Source organism: Gracilinanus agilis, chromosome 1, assembly GCF_016433145.1.
Source record: "Gracilinanus agilis isolate LMUSP501 chromosome 1, AgileGrace, whole genome shotgun sequence".
NCBI lineage: Eukaryota > Metazoa > Chordata > Mammalia > Didelphimorphia > Didelphidae > Gracilinanus > Gracilinanus agilis.
Window position 1 is genome coordinate 31,036,740 of NC_058130.1, and position 13,800 is coordinate 31,050,539.

The 13,800-nt window shown below is 49.3% G+C and overlaps 1 protein-coding gene across 1 annotated transcript in view; it reads left to right on the forward strand.

Annotated features, from left to right (window-relative positions):
* Positions 1-11,623, forward strand: part of SLC25A26 (solute carrier family 25 member 26) — a 145,757-nt gene extending 134,134 nt beyond the window's left edge. Inside the window, exons 8-10 of the mRNA XM_044660651.1 lie at positions 1,513-1,577; positions 4,272-4,345; positions 11,239-11,623. Coding sequence (XP_044516586.1) covers positions 1,513-1,577; positions 4,272-4,345; positions 11,239-11,335 — 236 coding nt within the window. The 3' untranslated portion in view covers positions 11,336-11,623. The remainder of the gene's footprint in view (positions 1-1,512; positions 1,578-4,271; positions 4,346-11,238) is intronic.
* The last annotated feature ends 2,177 nt before the right edge of the window (positions 11,624-13,800 follow it).

Here is a 13,800-nt window from a genome sequence, read left to right on the forward strand (position 1 = left end):
GGTGGGGATCAGAGGATGCTACAATTCGTGCAGTGTTTACACGATCTAAATTCCCTTCACATGCAGCCTTTATTCACTGATCAACAAATTCCATTCACTACTGTAGGAAAGAAGGACATCAAAATTGGCCATTCTTTCTCTAAATGGAACCAGAAGTCATAAGAAGATTGTCATTGCTAAAAGAAAATGGCTCATAGTTCTTGGAAAAGTGAATTGAGGATTCACCAGATGCTCCAAGAAAATGAGAAATGCCCTCCCATGAGATGCCTCTTTATCTTGCCTCACTTTGCATATAGTCATGAGCAAAGGGAACATCATAAAGGGAATTCCAGGTCATGGACCACCAATTGTTAAAGAAGATGAAGAAATGGAAATTCATTGAACAACTGAAGATAACAGGATCATAGATTTAGACTGCCTGGGCTTTAGAGGCCATCTAGCCCACTCCTCACATTTTAATAGTGAGGAAATTTTTTAGTGACTTAACCAAGGTAGCAAGGTCATATCCTAGGTCCCTTACCTTTTCTGCCTAATCAACCCTGGATCATTTTGCAGCTGTTTCTTCTACTGTGATTAAACAAGATAATGTCTGGACTTTAGGGTCACCGCTCTTTTCTCTGGACCATACTCCTCAGTGTCACCTCTTCCAAAAAGTACATTAATTTGTGTGACAATACTTAGTGATTTCTGTGTAAAAGTAGGTACAAAAGATGTCCAAAATGATGTAAAATATGGTTGAAGATAAAGAAATGAAGGAGTCCAGATGTTTATAGACTACTTAGAGGCATCACAGTAGATTTTATGATGAATTGAAAGGCTCAGGATATGTAGCTTCTAAACTAAATTAATTAAAAATAAAACTCACAGCATCTTAATAGTCGATATTTACGTAATGCTTTTGTTTGCAAAGTGATTTACAACTGTTGTCTCATTTAATCCTCAGAAAAAACCCTATGAGGGAGGTATTTTGATTAACACCAATGAGGAAACTGAGGCTTTCACAAGGTTAAATGACTTGCCCAGTGTTCCATGGCTCATAAGTGTCTGAGATGAAATTCAAACCCGCTTCTACAAGTAAGAAATCACTTTCCAGAAGGCTGTCTTGACACCTCCATATGGCATTTTAGAGTTTTTCACATGCTTTTATACACATTTCATTAGGGCCCCATAAAAGCCTTGTAAGCAAGCTGGATATCCTCATCTTACAGAGGAGAAAACTAGGGCCCAGAGAAGCCCTCGTTTGCCTAAGTCACCTAGTGAAGGAGTACTGGAGCTGGGCTTAAACCTCTGGTCTTCTGACTCTCATCCAGTACTCTGTCTGGTTCCCTCTAGTTGATTCCTGGTAGGAGCCCAGATGATCAAGTTATTTTGACTAGGAAAAAAAGAAAAGAAAAGAAAGGAAAAGAAAAAAAGAAAAGAAAGGAAAGGAAAGGAAAAAAACTTTAAAATATTTTGGCCAAATTGGGGCACAGGGGAGGGGAATGTAATTGAGTAACCATATCTCCCTTTCAGGTGGATTTGCAGCTGTAGTCACTACACCTCTAGACGTGGCCAAGACGAGAATTATGTTAGCAAAGGTAAGAGGAGGAGGGATATCATGTTGAAATGACACACTGTAGTCTCATATTAGGAGAACTTTTCCAATGACAGTATTAAAAATAGAACAAAATAAACCTGCTGTAGTGGTGAATATCAGTGATTGCTTCTGGTTGGAAGCAGGAGGCAGGACATTGGAATAATGATCAAAAAGTTGGACACACTGACTTTCTGCTATTCTACACATACTATTCCCCAGGCCCCAGCTCTCCCCAGCTTCCTGGCTCAGCACTGGCCATTCCCTTTACCTGAAGTGCACCTGGGTCTCCAGTTCATGCCTTCCTTTTAGAAACCCTTAACCCAACAAGAGGCAACCCAAGTACCTTCTTCTGGTTTTCTGGGTTTGTTTGTTTTTTTAACTTAATCTTACTGTCTCAACAAATCTCTCAGCATATACTTCCATCATCCCAACAAAACAAATTCCCACACTGATAACATCCCCAAATTTGTATCTCTTTGAAGTGTTTCATTGTGTTTTATCATTGTGTTGATGATGAATTCTAAAGTCTTTCCAAGCTCTTTTTTCTCTCTAATGATGTTTTCATTATAGACATTGTTCTGCTTCTGCTCACTTCTCCCTGCATAAGTTTCATCTTCCCAGCTTCCTCACATTTGTCCATTCATCTCTTCTTATGGCAGAAGAATATTCCATTACTTTCATATACTACAATTTATTTAGCCATTCTCCAATAGGACACGCCCTATAAAGAAAGTTTCTGATTTTTGACTCTGAAAAAAGAGCTGCTATAGACATTTTTGTACAAATGGTCTTTTCCCCTCATCATTTGATTTTTTAAAATTTATTTTAGATTATAGACCTAGTAGTGGGTGGCTGTGTCAAAGGACACACTCAGCTTAGTAACTTTTGGAGCATAGTTCCAAATTGCTTTCCAGAATAGCCATACCAATTCACAACTCCCCCAAAGTTTGCCTCTCATGCCTACAGCATTTTTCATTTTCTTTTTTGTCATGTTCTCAGTCTAATAGGTCTGTGATGAAACTTCAAAGTTGTTCTAGTTTTCATTTCTCTGACAATCAATGATTTAGAACATTTTTTTGAGATTTCCTGTTCGCATCTATTAGAGAATGGTTCTTGGTCTTATAGATTTGAATCCATTCTTTATCTTCACATATCTTAGATCTGAGAGCTTTACAGAGAAAGTTGCTAATTTTTTTCCCCAGTTACTTGTTTCCCTTCTAATTTTTACTACATTAAATTTATTTGTGAAGATTTTTTTACACTGTAAGTAGTCAGTTGTCTGTTTTCTCTTTTGTGATCCTCACTCACTTCTTTAGCATGAATTCTTTCCCAATGCATAGCTCCGAAAGGTAAATTCTTCTGTGCTGTTCTAATTTGTTTCTGGTATGACCTTTTATATCTAGGATCCCAAACACCACTACCAAGAACTACAGGATAACTTTTTGATCCTCCCCACTGCGAGTGGCCTCCTTGCCTAACCTCCTTGGGTTTCCTTTGTATTGACTTTGTTTGCTTTTTATACTTGGGTGTGTTGTCTTCTTCCACCCTACCCCCACCCCCCATAACCTATAAGCTCCTGGAGAGTAAAGATTGATTCTTTTCATGTGCATTTTTGCATCCCTAGTGCTTAGCACCACGTTTGGTACATAGGAGAAACTTAAATGCTAATTGATTGATTGAGCCCTCATCATTGTCTCTTTTGCCTATTGAAATGCAGACCAACATGAGCTTTTTAAGCAGCTAAAGCCTACTACCTGGGAATTGCCATGGTCTGCTCTGTGACCTTGGGAAAAGAAAAATCCTTTAAACTCTCATGGCCTCAGTTGCCTCACTATGAAATGAGGAAGCTTTGATCTCATGACTAGAACACGTTTAAGAGTCTTAGAACTTTTATCATTCTTTAGTTACCTTTATTCTATTGAAAAGTCCTTTAAATTTTTTTAGTTTTTAGTTTTTAAGTTTAAATTATTCATAGGGGCAGTTAGATAGCACCATGGACTCCACTCCAGAGCTGGAGTCAGGACCACCTGGGGTTTAAATCTGGCATCACACACTTCCTGGCTGTATGATCCTGGGCAAGTCACTTAACCCTACTTGCCTAGCCCTTACCACCCTTCTTGCCCTAGAATCAATATTTAGAATCAATTCTAAGATAGAAGGTAAGGATTTTTTACAATTAAGTTATTTATTTTAAATTAATATATTCTCATTGTGGGCCTTTCCCTTTAATTTCAGTATTTTGAAATAATTAAATAAAAGTCAGAAAGTTTTTTTGATGACTGAGTTTGTGTTTATCAATGAAACTTATTTCTAACTATTCAATACAATATTTTGAAAAAAAATTCCTTGCTCTAGGCATCCTGAGATTTTCTCCAGTGTTTGCTTCCTGTTTAATATTTCCTTATGAACTATCTTACAAGTGGTAGGCTTATTTTGGTTACTTCCTGTGCTAAAGAACCAATTAGAGGCAATTTCTTGTGTGCGTCTGCTTTTGTGTGTGTGTGTGTGTGTGTGTGTGTGTGTGTGTGTGTGTACATACATGCCTCACATGGTGGTTTCTTGGAACACCACAACCATGTTGTTGGAAGAAGCATTCTCCTTAATCACACATTTTGACTAAATTGGTTTGAGCTCTGTGTGAACAGGACATTTCTAGAGCATTGAATTGGGGTGTTTTTTGTTTTTTGAAATGCAGGCGGGTTCTGACACTGCCAGTGGAAATGTGCTGTCTGCCCTGCTTGAGGTCTGGAAGACACAAGGGATCTCTGGGTAAGGATGACTGCTGGGAATATTTCTGTTGTAAACATCAAATGTACATTCTTCCTTCCTGCCTGCTCCAGTTTCCCATCTGATCCTTGACTGGATTCTCTTCCTTTCCCACCTTTGGTTTATGGCCCCTTGGCAAAGTTTAGATTAGCATTGGCTTTACCCAGTAGGATGATGGTGTGTGATGTGTCTAACACCGAGGGCTAGTTGGCTCTCTCTCTTCACCCTTCCTTCCTCCTTTTTACTACCTTCTTCCCTCTCTCTTCCCCTGAACTTGCACTTCCCTCTTTCTGATGGACAGTCGTCCTTCCAGGCATCGAGCTTCTCAGCTTTAGAATGATCTTTTACTCTCTTGTCCTTAGTCAAATGCCAAGTCCTTTACCCCCATAATATCTCTCTTCTTCATCCATCTGCCCTTTGTTCACTCACATAGCGCCACCTATCATGTCTCAGCTAGACTATTGTACAATTGCCTCCTCTTCCAGTTTCATCTCTCTTGACCTAACTGCCTGTGGCCCTGCCCTAAAACAGACTCCTCAGCTTGGTGCTGAGGGCCCCTCACAGTCCAGCTCTGGTCTATCTTTCTCACTTTATTTCAAATAACTTTCTTTCACCCAGTCTGCTTTATGATCCAGTTGGTTCCCTGAACACAAGAAGAGAACTTGGCATTCCTTTAAATCCTGCTTCTCTGGTTCTCACTCACTACCTCATGCATAGAATAGACTCCTCCTTGGGTCCACTTGAATGATCTTTTCATCCTTCAAGCTCAGTTCAAGTTCCCTGCGCTCTGGGAAACCTTCTTTGATCCTTCCATTGGCTATGGTTCTCTTTACTCCATTTACTTGGAGCTTGACTTCTCTATGCATGTTTTATCCCTGCAGAGGAACATGAGTTCTCTGAGGGCAGTGACTGTGTCATTTTGCACCCCTAGCCCTTCGCCCAATATCTTATAAATTATAGGGGCTCAATCAAAGCGTACCGAACTCGAGCAAAGAGACTTCAAAATCTTTGTTTTCAGCATTGATTTCTAGGTGCATACATGTCTCTAATGCCTTCAGCTGAGCTTATTATCTCTGCCAAAACGTCTGTTCCTTCTTATGACTTCACCATTCATCCAGGCTCCCATGCTGAAACTCAAGCATTCTCTTTAGCCATTCTTCCCTGTCTCTAACCTCTCCTATCCAAGTTTTAACCACATATTGTTGACTCCATCTCCATAACATGTCTCAGATCCTTAACTGTCTCTCTTTTCTCTGTTCCTATTTCATTTAACTACAACAAGCCTTCATTTCCACCAGACTGGCCTCTACAATGGACGTCTCACAGGTCTCTCCACTTCCACTGTGCAGTCCAATGGCCAGGATAATCTGTGGTGTGGATAGAGCTGATTGTCACGCACCTCGGTCTAAAAATCTTCAGTCGCTTTGGTAGAGATCCAAACCTTTGACCTGGCATTTGAGTCATTCAGTAAGCATTTATTAAGCACCAATTCTGTGTCAGGGACTGTGCTAAATGTCAGGACTACACAAGAGACAAAAGACAGTGCCTGCCCTCGAGAAGCTCACAGTCTAATGGGGAGACAATAGGCAAAGGCAGATACATAAAGCAAGCTATATCTGGGATAGATGGAAAATAATATAAAAGAGGAAAGGCACCAGAGTTAAGAGGACTTGAGAGAGCCATGCTTCCTGTAGAAGAATGGAATTTAGGGAGGACATTCAAGGCCCATGTAACACTCTTCTCTCATCTTTCCCCTTGCCTATCCTTTCCTTTATTGCATTGAAGTACTTCCCTCCTTTCGTGGAGTGTCCCAGAACTGAATGCTTCCCCCCTTTTTGCTCCTCTCCATCCTGCTGAATCCTTCCCCTTCTGTAAGGCTTCCCAGATCTGCCTTGTCGGGAATTCTGTCTTCTTTGAACCCCTTGTAGCCTTGTGATAACACCTTTCTAATGGTTTTTTTCCTCTTTCCTATTAGATATTTTTCTGTAGGTTATAAACCCTCACTTGCCTGGCCTTTGGTCCAGGATGCTGGCCTCCTAGCTCTTCCTCAAAGAAGACCTCCCATCTCTTGATTCTGAGCATTGTCCCTGGCCTTTCCCATGCCTGGAGCATTCTCCTCCTCCATTCCAGCTACTGACATCCCTGGCTTTAAGCCCCAGCTCCTGCAGGGAGGCTTCTTCTATTCCTCTTCATTCTGTGCCTTCTCCCTGCTTATTATTTCCCATTTATCCTGTATAGATGTGGTGGCTCCTAGAGTGCAGGGGCTGCCCTGTTACCTCTCTTTGTAGCCCAGGGCTTAGCTCATTGCCTGGCACAGAGGGAGTATTTGATCATTACTGACTGGCTGCCTCAAACTTCTGAAGGGCAAGGACTATGTCTTAATGAATGTTTGCTCAATTAAACTGGACTCCACAGCAGTTATCTGAATCCACACGGAGGTCCCTGTCTGTGGAGGTCTTTGGATGGTAACCAGTCACAAACAGATGAATTTTATGGCCCCATTTGGTTGTGCGATAAAATTGTGATAGTCAAATTCTCGCTCTCTAAGCATCTTCCTGCTTATTGAATCCATGTTTTCTGAGAAAACTAAGTTGCCAAGTGTTTCAGGTCAGCCAAGGGGGCCTGATGTAGAAGCCTGAGAGAAGATGGTGACACGAGCGAGAAATGGGCTCATCCCCAGAGGGGCCCCATCAGCTGGGAGAAGAGCTCAAAGGACTCCCAAGTGTCCAGGCTACAGGCAGAGCAGCCAACTGGGGACAGGAGTCAGCCCTCTCCACCAGAAGAGCCTCCCAGAGGCCTCATTTCCATGTTGCCAGTTTGCATATCAGCTTTGCAAATCCCCAGGCTGATAGCCACCACTCTTATCGGGTCCTGCCAGCTGGCCGGGCTCCCCCCACATCTGGGTCCGAGTCTTGTTTGCAGGAAGTGGGCAGAGCCCAGAGAGGAGGCCCGAAGGTGGCGTCCTCTTCTTTTTAGCTTTGTGCCCCATCTTCTCCTAGACCTGAACCCAGAGATGTCGCGTCTCGGTCCTTCCCTACTCTTCAGATAGAAAGACAACGAATGCCTCGGCCACCATCGGCGGCAGAAAACATACAGTAAAAAAACCCAGAGACGACAGAATAGGAGAGAGGTTGGGGAGGAAGGCATGGCCAGGGACAAGCCTGGGAGCCTGCCTGGTGGCAGTGGGATGCAGGAGGCTCAGACCCCCTGCTCGGCCCCAAACGTGGGCCTCAGTGTCCCTCCCTGTAAAATGGCGTGAGGTTTCGGGGCTTTTCCACCTCTAGCGAGCCCTCATCCACAGCTTAGCCATGTTTGCAATGATGGTTCTGGTAATCCAGGCCAGATCAGGTTTTAGGCCGCTCTGGGAGACCCCCTCCATGGGAAGCGCTTGATGCCGGGGGTTTCCAGTCTTCATTACTAGAACGTGTTCACAGAGGGCAGTGGCTGCAGCCAGAGTCAGAACGGCCCCCACGCGTGCCTGCCGGACACAGCCACCTCGGCACGGCCACGGGCAGGGCAGATTCCCCTCTGTCTCCCCTGAAAGTCCAGGATGGAAGACACGATCCCCAGGCTCCCCTCGCATCAGGACATTGCCGGCCTGGCCCCCGGACACAGCCTGGCTCCACGGACACTGGAGAAGCCTGAAAGGGTTGGGGAGCTGTGGGCTGCCCCCCTTGCCCAGCTCACAGGAACCCCCTCCCACGTGCTCTTCTGCACAGAGAAGCGGGCGTTTCGTGAGAGCTTTTTCATTGAGAGGCAGTGGTGAGGGTTCAAATCCCACCTCTTCCTGTTTCCTACCTGGATGCCTTTGGGTCCGGCTTGGAACCTCAGACGTTTTCCTCAGTTTTCTCATCGCTAAAGTGGGGATGACCATGGCAGCAGTGCTAGTGGGAGGAGGGGGACCCCCTGCCTCACCTTTCCCACGCCCGGCACTGGCCTGGCACTACAGATGACCTCAGGGGGCAGAGAAGACGGGCTCCCCAGCCTGGCGTAGTTTGTAACCCCTCCAAGGGCAGCGCTAGGCAGGCCCAATTCTGGGCCTTCAGAAGGGAGGGCGCAGGATGTTCTCAGACGGGGGGCCCCCCAGCTCCTGCCTCAGCACAGAGAGGCGTCGCCTGTGGGAAAGGAGCCCCCGGAGCAGAAAGAGGCACCTCGGAGGCCCTCGATCAATATTGGCCTGGAAACTGAGGTCATGGAGCGAATGGGCCGCCAATCCCTGCAGCCTTCCTGGAGGGAGAGGTATGACCGTTATCAGGCACCTGCCACGTGCCAAGTTTTCCTAATAGAGCTCACCTGGGAAGAAGGTGCCAAGGCGGGGTCTGACCCCCCAGGCTTTGGGACCAGAGGCCCAGGCCCAGGCCCAGGCCCAAGCCCAGGCCGCCACTGGCCTCGCTGCCTTTCGTCCCAGTCCTCTAAGGAGGGCCCTTTGTATGTCCACCCAATAGCGGCTGGCAGGGCCCCTCCGGGTCGCCCCTCAGAGCCTGCTTGTCAGGCCCAGGCCGGGGGAGGAGCAGGGAGGAGAGTGGGTGCCCTTTGCAGCGGGGTAGAACCTGGGTCAGGCATTAAAAAAAGGAAAATGAGTAGAACCGGAGCACTTGGACAGTTTTCCTGGCGCGGAGAGAGATGAAGGGAGTCATGAGGAGACGAGAGTGCAGAGAAGGTCTGTGGTGGCCAGGCAGGTGGGAGGTCTGCGGTCAGTGTCTGCTCTTTGCCTCTAAAGTGAAAGGAATGGCCTGAGCGACTTCTTAGGGTCCTCGAGGCTTTCATCTGTCCTGGACCGGGCCGTGCAGGAAGCATCGGGCCTGGCACAGGGAGGGCCGCACGGTGGAGTGCCAGGTCTGGAGGCACGGAGACTCGCCTTCCCGAGTTCAGACTCTGGGTGACCCTGGGCAAGTCACCAAGCGCCTGCTGGCCTCAGTTTCCTCTTCAGGAAAATGAGTCGGAGAAAGAAACAGCAAACCCCTCCAGCCCCTCTGCCAAGAGCACCCCGAGTGAGGTCGCGGAGCGCAGGCAGGGCTGAGCCAGGAAGCGGTCCGCGAGGCCGCAAGGCGTCAGTTTGCTTTGGATCTCGTCTATTTAGATTCTGACACTCCGGTGCCGAGGCTCTGCCTTCCTCTGAATCCCAGGGACAGGCACAGTGCTGGGCACACAGCATGCGCCTCAGCAATGCCAGAATGAAGATGGCCACGCCGACGGCTCCCCTGCCGTCACAGCGAGGCCCCGTGGAGGCCCGGCGGGCCGCTCCACGCTCCCTATTTAAATCAGTGGCTTCCAAACTCTTTTGGCCTGAGCCCCCTTTCCAGAAAAAATATGACTTGGTGCCCCCAGAAGTTATGAAACTCCTGATGAACTCAGAATAGAACGTAATACAAAGAAGGGTGGCCGTCACGGCCCCTGGATCGCTGCAGCACCCCGGGGGGGGGGGGGTCACTGATTTAAAGCATCATAAGCAGCAGAAGGGCTGTCGGCCTCCGAGCCCCAGGACTGGCCAGGCTCTGGGCCCGGCCCGGCCACCTCCACGCTCTGGCCTCGGACAAGTCCCCGAGCTTCCCCGTCTCTGTTGGGTGCTCGCCCTCCTCCCCGGCTCCCGCAGGGCCCGAGACCTCCGAGCTGGACCCTCCCCGGACGTGGGCTCGTGGAGATGGCCCGAGTCCGTGCGTCCGGCCAGCTCCGGGCACAGACCTGAGCGATAGCCGCGGTCAGTGTAGGGGCCACACGGCCAGCTCCTGAGCCCTCTGCTGCCCCCGGAGGCCCCGCTGCTTCTGCCCCTGCAGCCTGGCTCACGAGCCGGGGTTTGGAGAAAGCCGGGCAGCCTGCCAAAGGGCAGAGCCTCGGGCTCAGGCGCGGCGCTTTGGTGCCCCTCCGCCATTTATGAGGGGTGTGTGTGCCCAGCGGCCTCTGGGAGCCCTCGTCCTGGGGGGCAGCCCTCGTCCTGGGGGGCAGCCCGGCTGCCTGAGGAGGGGGAGGCGAGCGGGAGATGCCACCCTCAGGCGGCCGCCCCAGGCAGGAGCAAGGCCGGGCCGCCCCGGGCCTCCTTTCCGCTCCGAGTTCTGGCCTCCTCAGAGAGTCGGCTTGGGACGTGTCTTGTACAAATTATCCCAACGTTAAAGCTATAATTACGATAATGGGCCCAATTGTCATCTAGTGAGGCCATAAAACGCTTCCATGTGTCCGCCGGCCTGCCATGCCCGGAGCAAGAGATCGTTACCAGCAAACCCAAAGGAGGGCCCTCCGAGGCGGCCTGCCTCCCCCCGGACCCCGCCGCAGGCCGCAGGAGCAGGGGGAGAGCCGGTGTCCGGCGGGGAGCCGAAGCTCGCTGCAGTTCTCTTTCAGGGAAGCTTTTTTCTGAGATCCTTCCCTGGAGCCCAGACGCGTGAGCGGCCCCCTCGGCCGCCGTCTTGGTCCCCGGGCCTCCCTCTCCATTGGGTCCCCCCGGCTCAAGCCGGGCCCCTCTTCCTTCCCTTGGCCTCTGGCCGTGGATCTTCCCTTGAACCGCGTTCTCTGCAGCGCCCCTGCTGCCCCTCGCTGTGCCCCTCGCTGTGCGGGTGCCCGTGGAGGCCGTGTCTAGATTCAGACCCTTTAGCAGTCTGCCTTTTCCTGGGATCTGACCGCCCGTCCGTGGGGCCGTCTGCAGAATGGCCGGGAGGTTTAGAAAGGACACAAGAAAGTCGTCCTGCCGGGCCGCGCAGGCGCTCCAGTCGGCGCTTCAGTTTTTAGCTGCTGCCGCGGCCTGGACCTTTGCAGAGGCCGCTCTGGCTGCAGCACCCCCACCCCAGGGATGGGGGGCTTTTCCCACGTGCTGCCCCCTGGGCACTCGGGTTGGGTGGGGGGTGAGCTTGAGAGCCACCCTGTGACAGGAGCGAAGCTGACCTGTCTCCGTGTCCCCCTTTCTTCAGATTGTTCGCAGGCGTTTTCCCTCGAATGGCGGCGATCAGCGCGGGAGGCTTCATCTTTCTCGGGGCTTACGACCAGACGCGCCGTTTGCTGTCCTAACTCGGCGGAGCAGCCCCCCTCCGACCCGGCACTTCTCAAGCCCGGAGGCGCCTCCGTCCTGTCCCCACCAAGCCCATCCCACCTCCCTCCTTTGGGGTGCACAGCTGCCGCGCCCCGGCTGACAGAGCACCCTTCGTGGAGTCTGAAAAGACAGTTTTGGTCAAAATGACCCCAAAAGCAGCCTGGCATGGGGTGGCCAAGAAGAGACGGGAAGCCTGTCACCGGCCAGCCTGGGAAGGAGCCCTCCCGATTTGCCTGCAAGTTGGGCAGAATTATTTCCTGTGTCCCCCCCGCCCCCCCCCCCCCCGAGTGTCTCCGGGCGCAGCCTCAGGAAGGCCCGAGCCCAGAGGGGCGGATTCTCATGGGGAAGGTTTCTCACTGTTTCGGCACTCTGCCGTGGCCATGAGGCCGGGCCTCCGACTGCCTTCAGGCTCTGCTCTAGACACAGGCACTTCCCTCACTGTTAGGATGTGGGGGTCAGCCCCGGCTTTGGGGGGCGCAAATGGAGCCGCACTAAGCTTCAGGCAGCGCCGGGGAGTCGGGCCTGCGCGCTCCTGCCTGAATCTAAAGGGAAGGACTGGAATGTTTCAATCAAACAATTCTCAGGACTGAAACTGGGTGTTTCCCTGGAAACAAAAGCCCACTTGGGGCCCCCCGTGGAAACGAGGGCTGCGTTTCTGAGTGGGAAACTGCTGGGGAACCAGATTGGCCCCATCAGCACCGCATGCCAACGTCGCTTTCTCTGCTCCCCCAACCCGCCACAGCCTGGAAAAAAGCTCGAATCCACGCGGGAAAATTATATTTATAAATGAACCTTTATTAAAAGACACTTCAATGCCATTTGTTAGACACGTCAATATTTTACATGTTTTTCAATGTACAACATTGTACCAAATTTTCTATAAATAAATAACTTTGTACACAAAAGCCATACTTCCTCTTTTCACATTGCCTCTCAGAAGCAGCAAATTCACATATTTTGTGGAAGTAACAGGAGACAGTTAACTGTCAAAAAATAAAAAAATCTTAATGTGACACGTGCTGACGTTTTGCGACGGTGATCAGGCTTTCCAAAGCACAATTCAGTGTGGTAGCCATCCGGCGCGGAGGCCCTGCTCTGACCCACGCTCAGCCCAGGTTCTGATCGCTCGGGCCGTGGAGGAAGCTCACGGCGTTCCTGGCCGGCCCTCACCACGCCGGGAGCCGCCTGTCTCAAAAGTGCAAAGAGAACCGAGAAGAGTCAGCAGACAGGTCGCAGGGGAGTGACGGCCCACACCGCGGCCGTGTAGACCCTGGGCAGCAAAGGGCTCCTCTGAAGACCCTCCTTCCTTCCCAGCGCCCTCCCCCACCCCATCCCCAAAACGGTTTTCACCAGGGACGACATTTTGCAGTTAGATTGTTGTTCAGTGATTTAGTCACATCTGACTCTTCATGACCCCACATGGGGTTTTCTTGGCAAAGATACTGGAGTGGGTTGCCATTTCCTTCTCCAGCTCATTTTACAGATGAGGAAACTGAGGCAAACAGGTTAAGTGACTTGCCCAGGGTCACACAGCTAAGTAAGCATTTATGGCCAAATTTGAACTTGGGTCTTTCTGAATCCAGGCCTGGGGCTCTATCCACTGCACTACCCAGCTGCCCTGTCTTATATATTAGCAAAACTAAAATTAAAATATTGAAAAATCATCCACAGGTACCAACACCAACCGAAGCAGCCGTTATATAAATTAAAAAAAAAAGATTCATATCAAAATCATAAGATACTGATCTATCACACCACATTTGTTTTATTTAGGGTGAACTTGGGAGACCTAAGAGCCCACTTTATTTTATTTTATTATTTGCCAGAGACGAATTTGGGCAATTTCTGGTCATAATGAAAGTTAGGGGCCGATCACTGGTGGGCACAATAATTTAGTGTTTGCCTCTAGCAGGTTCAATGCAGAAACAGTTGGCCCTAGCGATTCCCTTCTTCGTAGCCTGCGCCATCTTTATCCACCCATGGACGAGGCTGGCTTTAAGATGGATTTACAGCATTTAGAAACAAGACACAAAACGGCCTCTAGAGAAGTGCCATTTCTGAACAGCCCGAAAGCATCCTTCTGGGGCGAGTCAAACCCCGCCAGCCCACTGACTCGAGAATCGTCCTTTGCGTCTGACCCTCCCACGTGCAATACGAGGTCAGGGAGATCTGCGCTCAACCATCCAATCAATACTTTTGGAACAAATATGGTTTTCATTTATGCAAGTTTCATTCATGCATTAAGGCACCAGGATTATCTTCCCCCCAAAAAAATTTTAACAGCAACCTGGCATGGAAAAGAGCATTGCCCAAATGATAAGATTTCAATCCTTTAACCATCATGCACTAAAGATTAAAATAGCCTCTGTAAAAGATATATTTATATATATAATATATATATATATATATATATATGAAAACTCTTATGTACAGTTGTATCAAA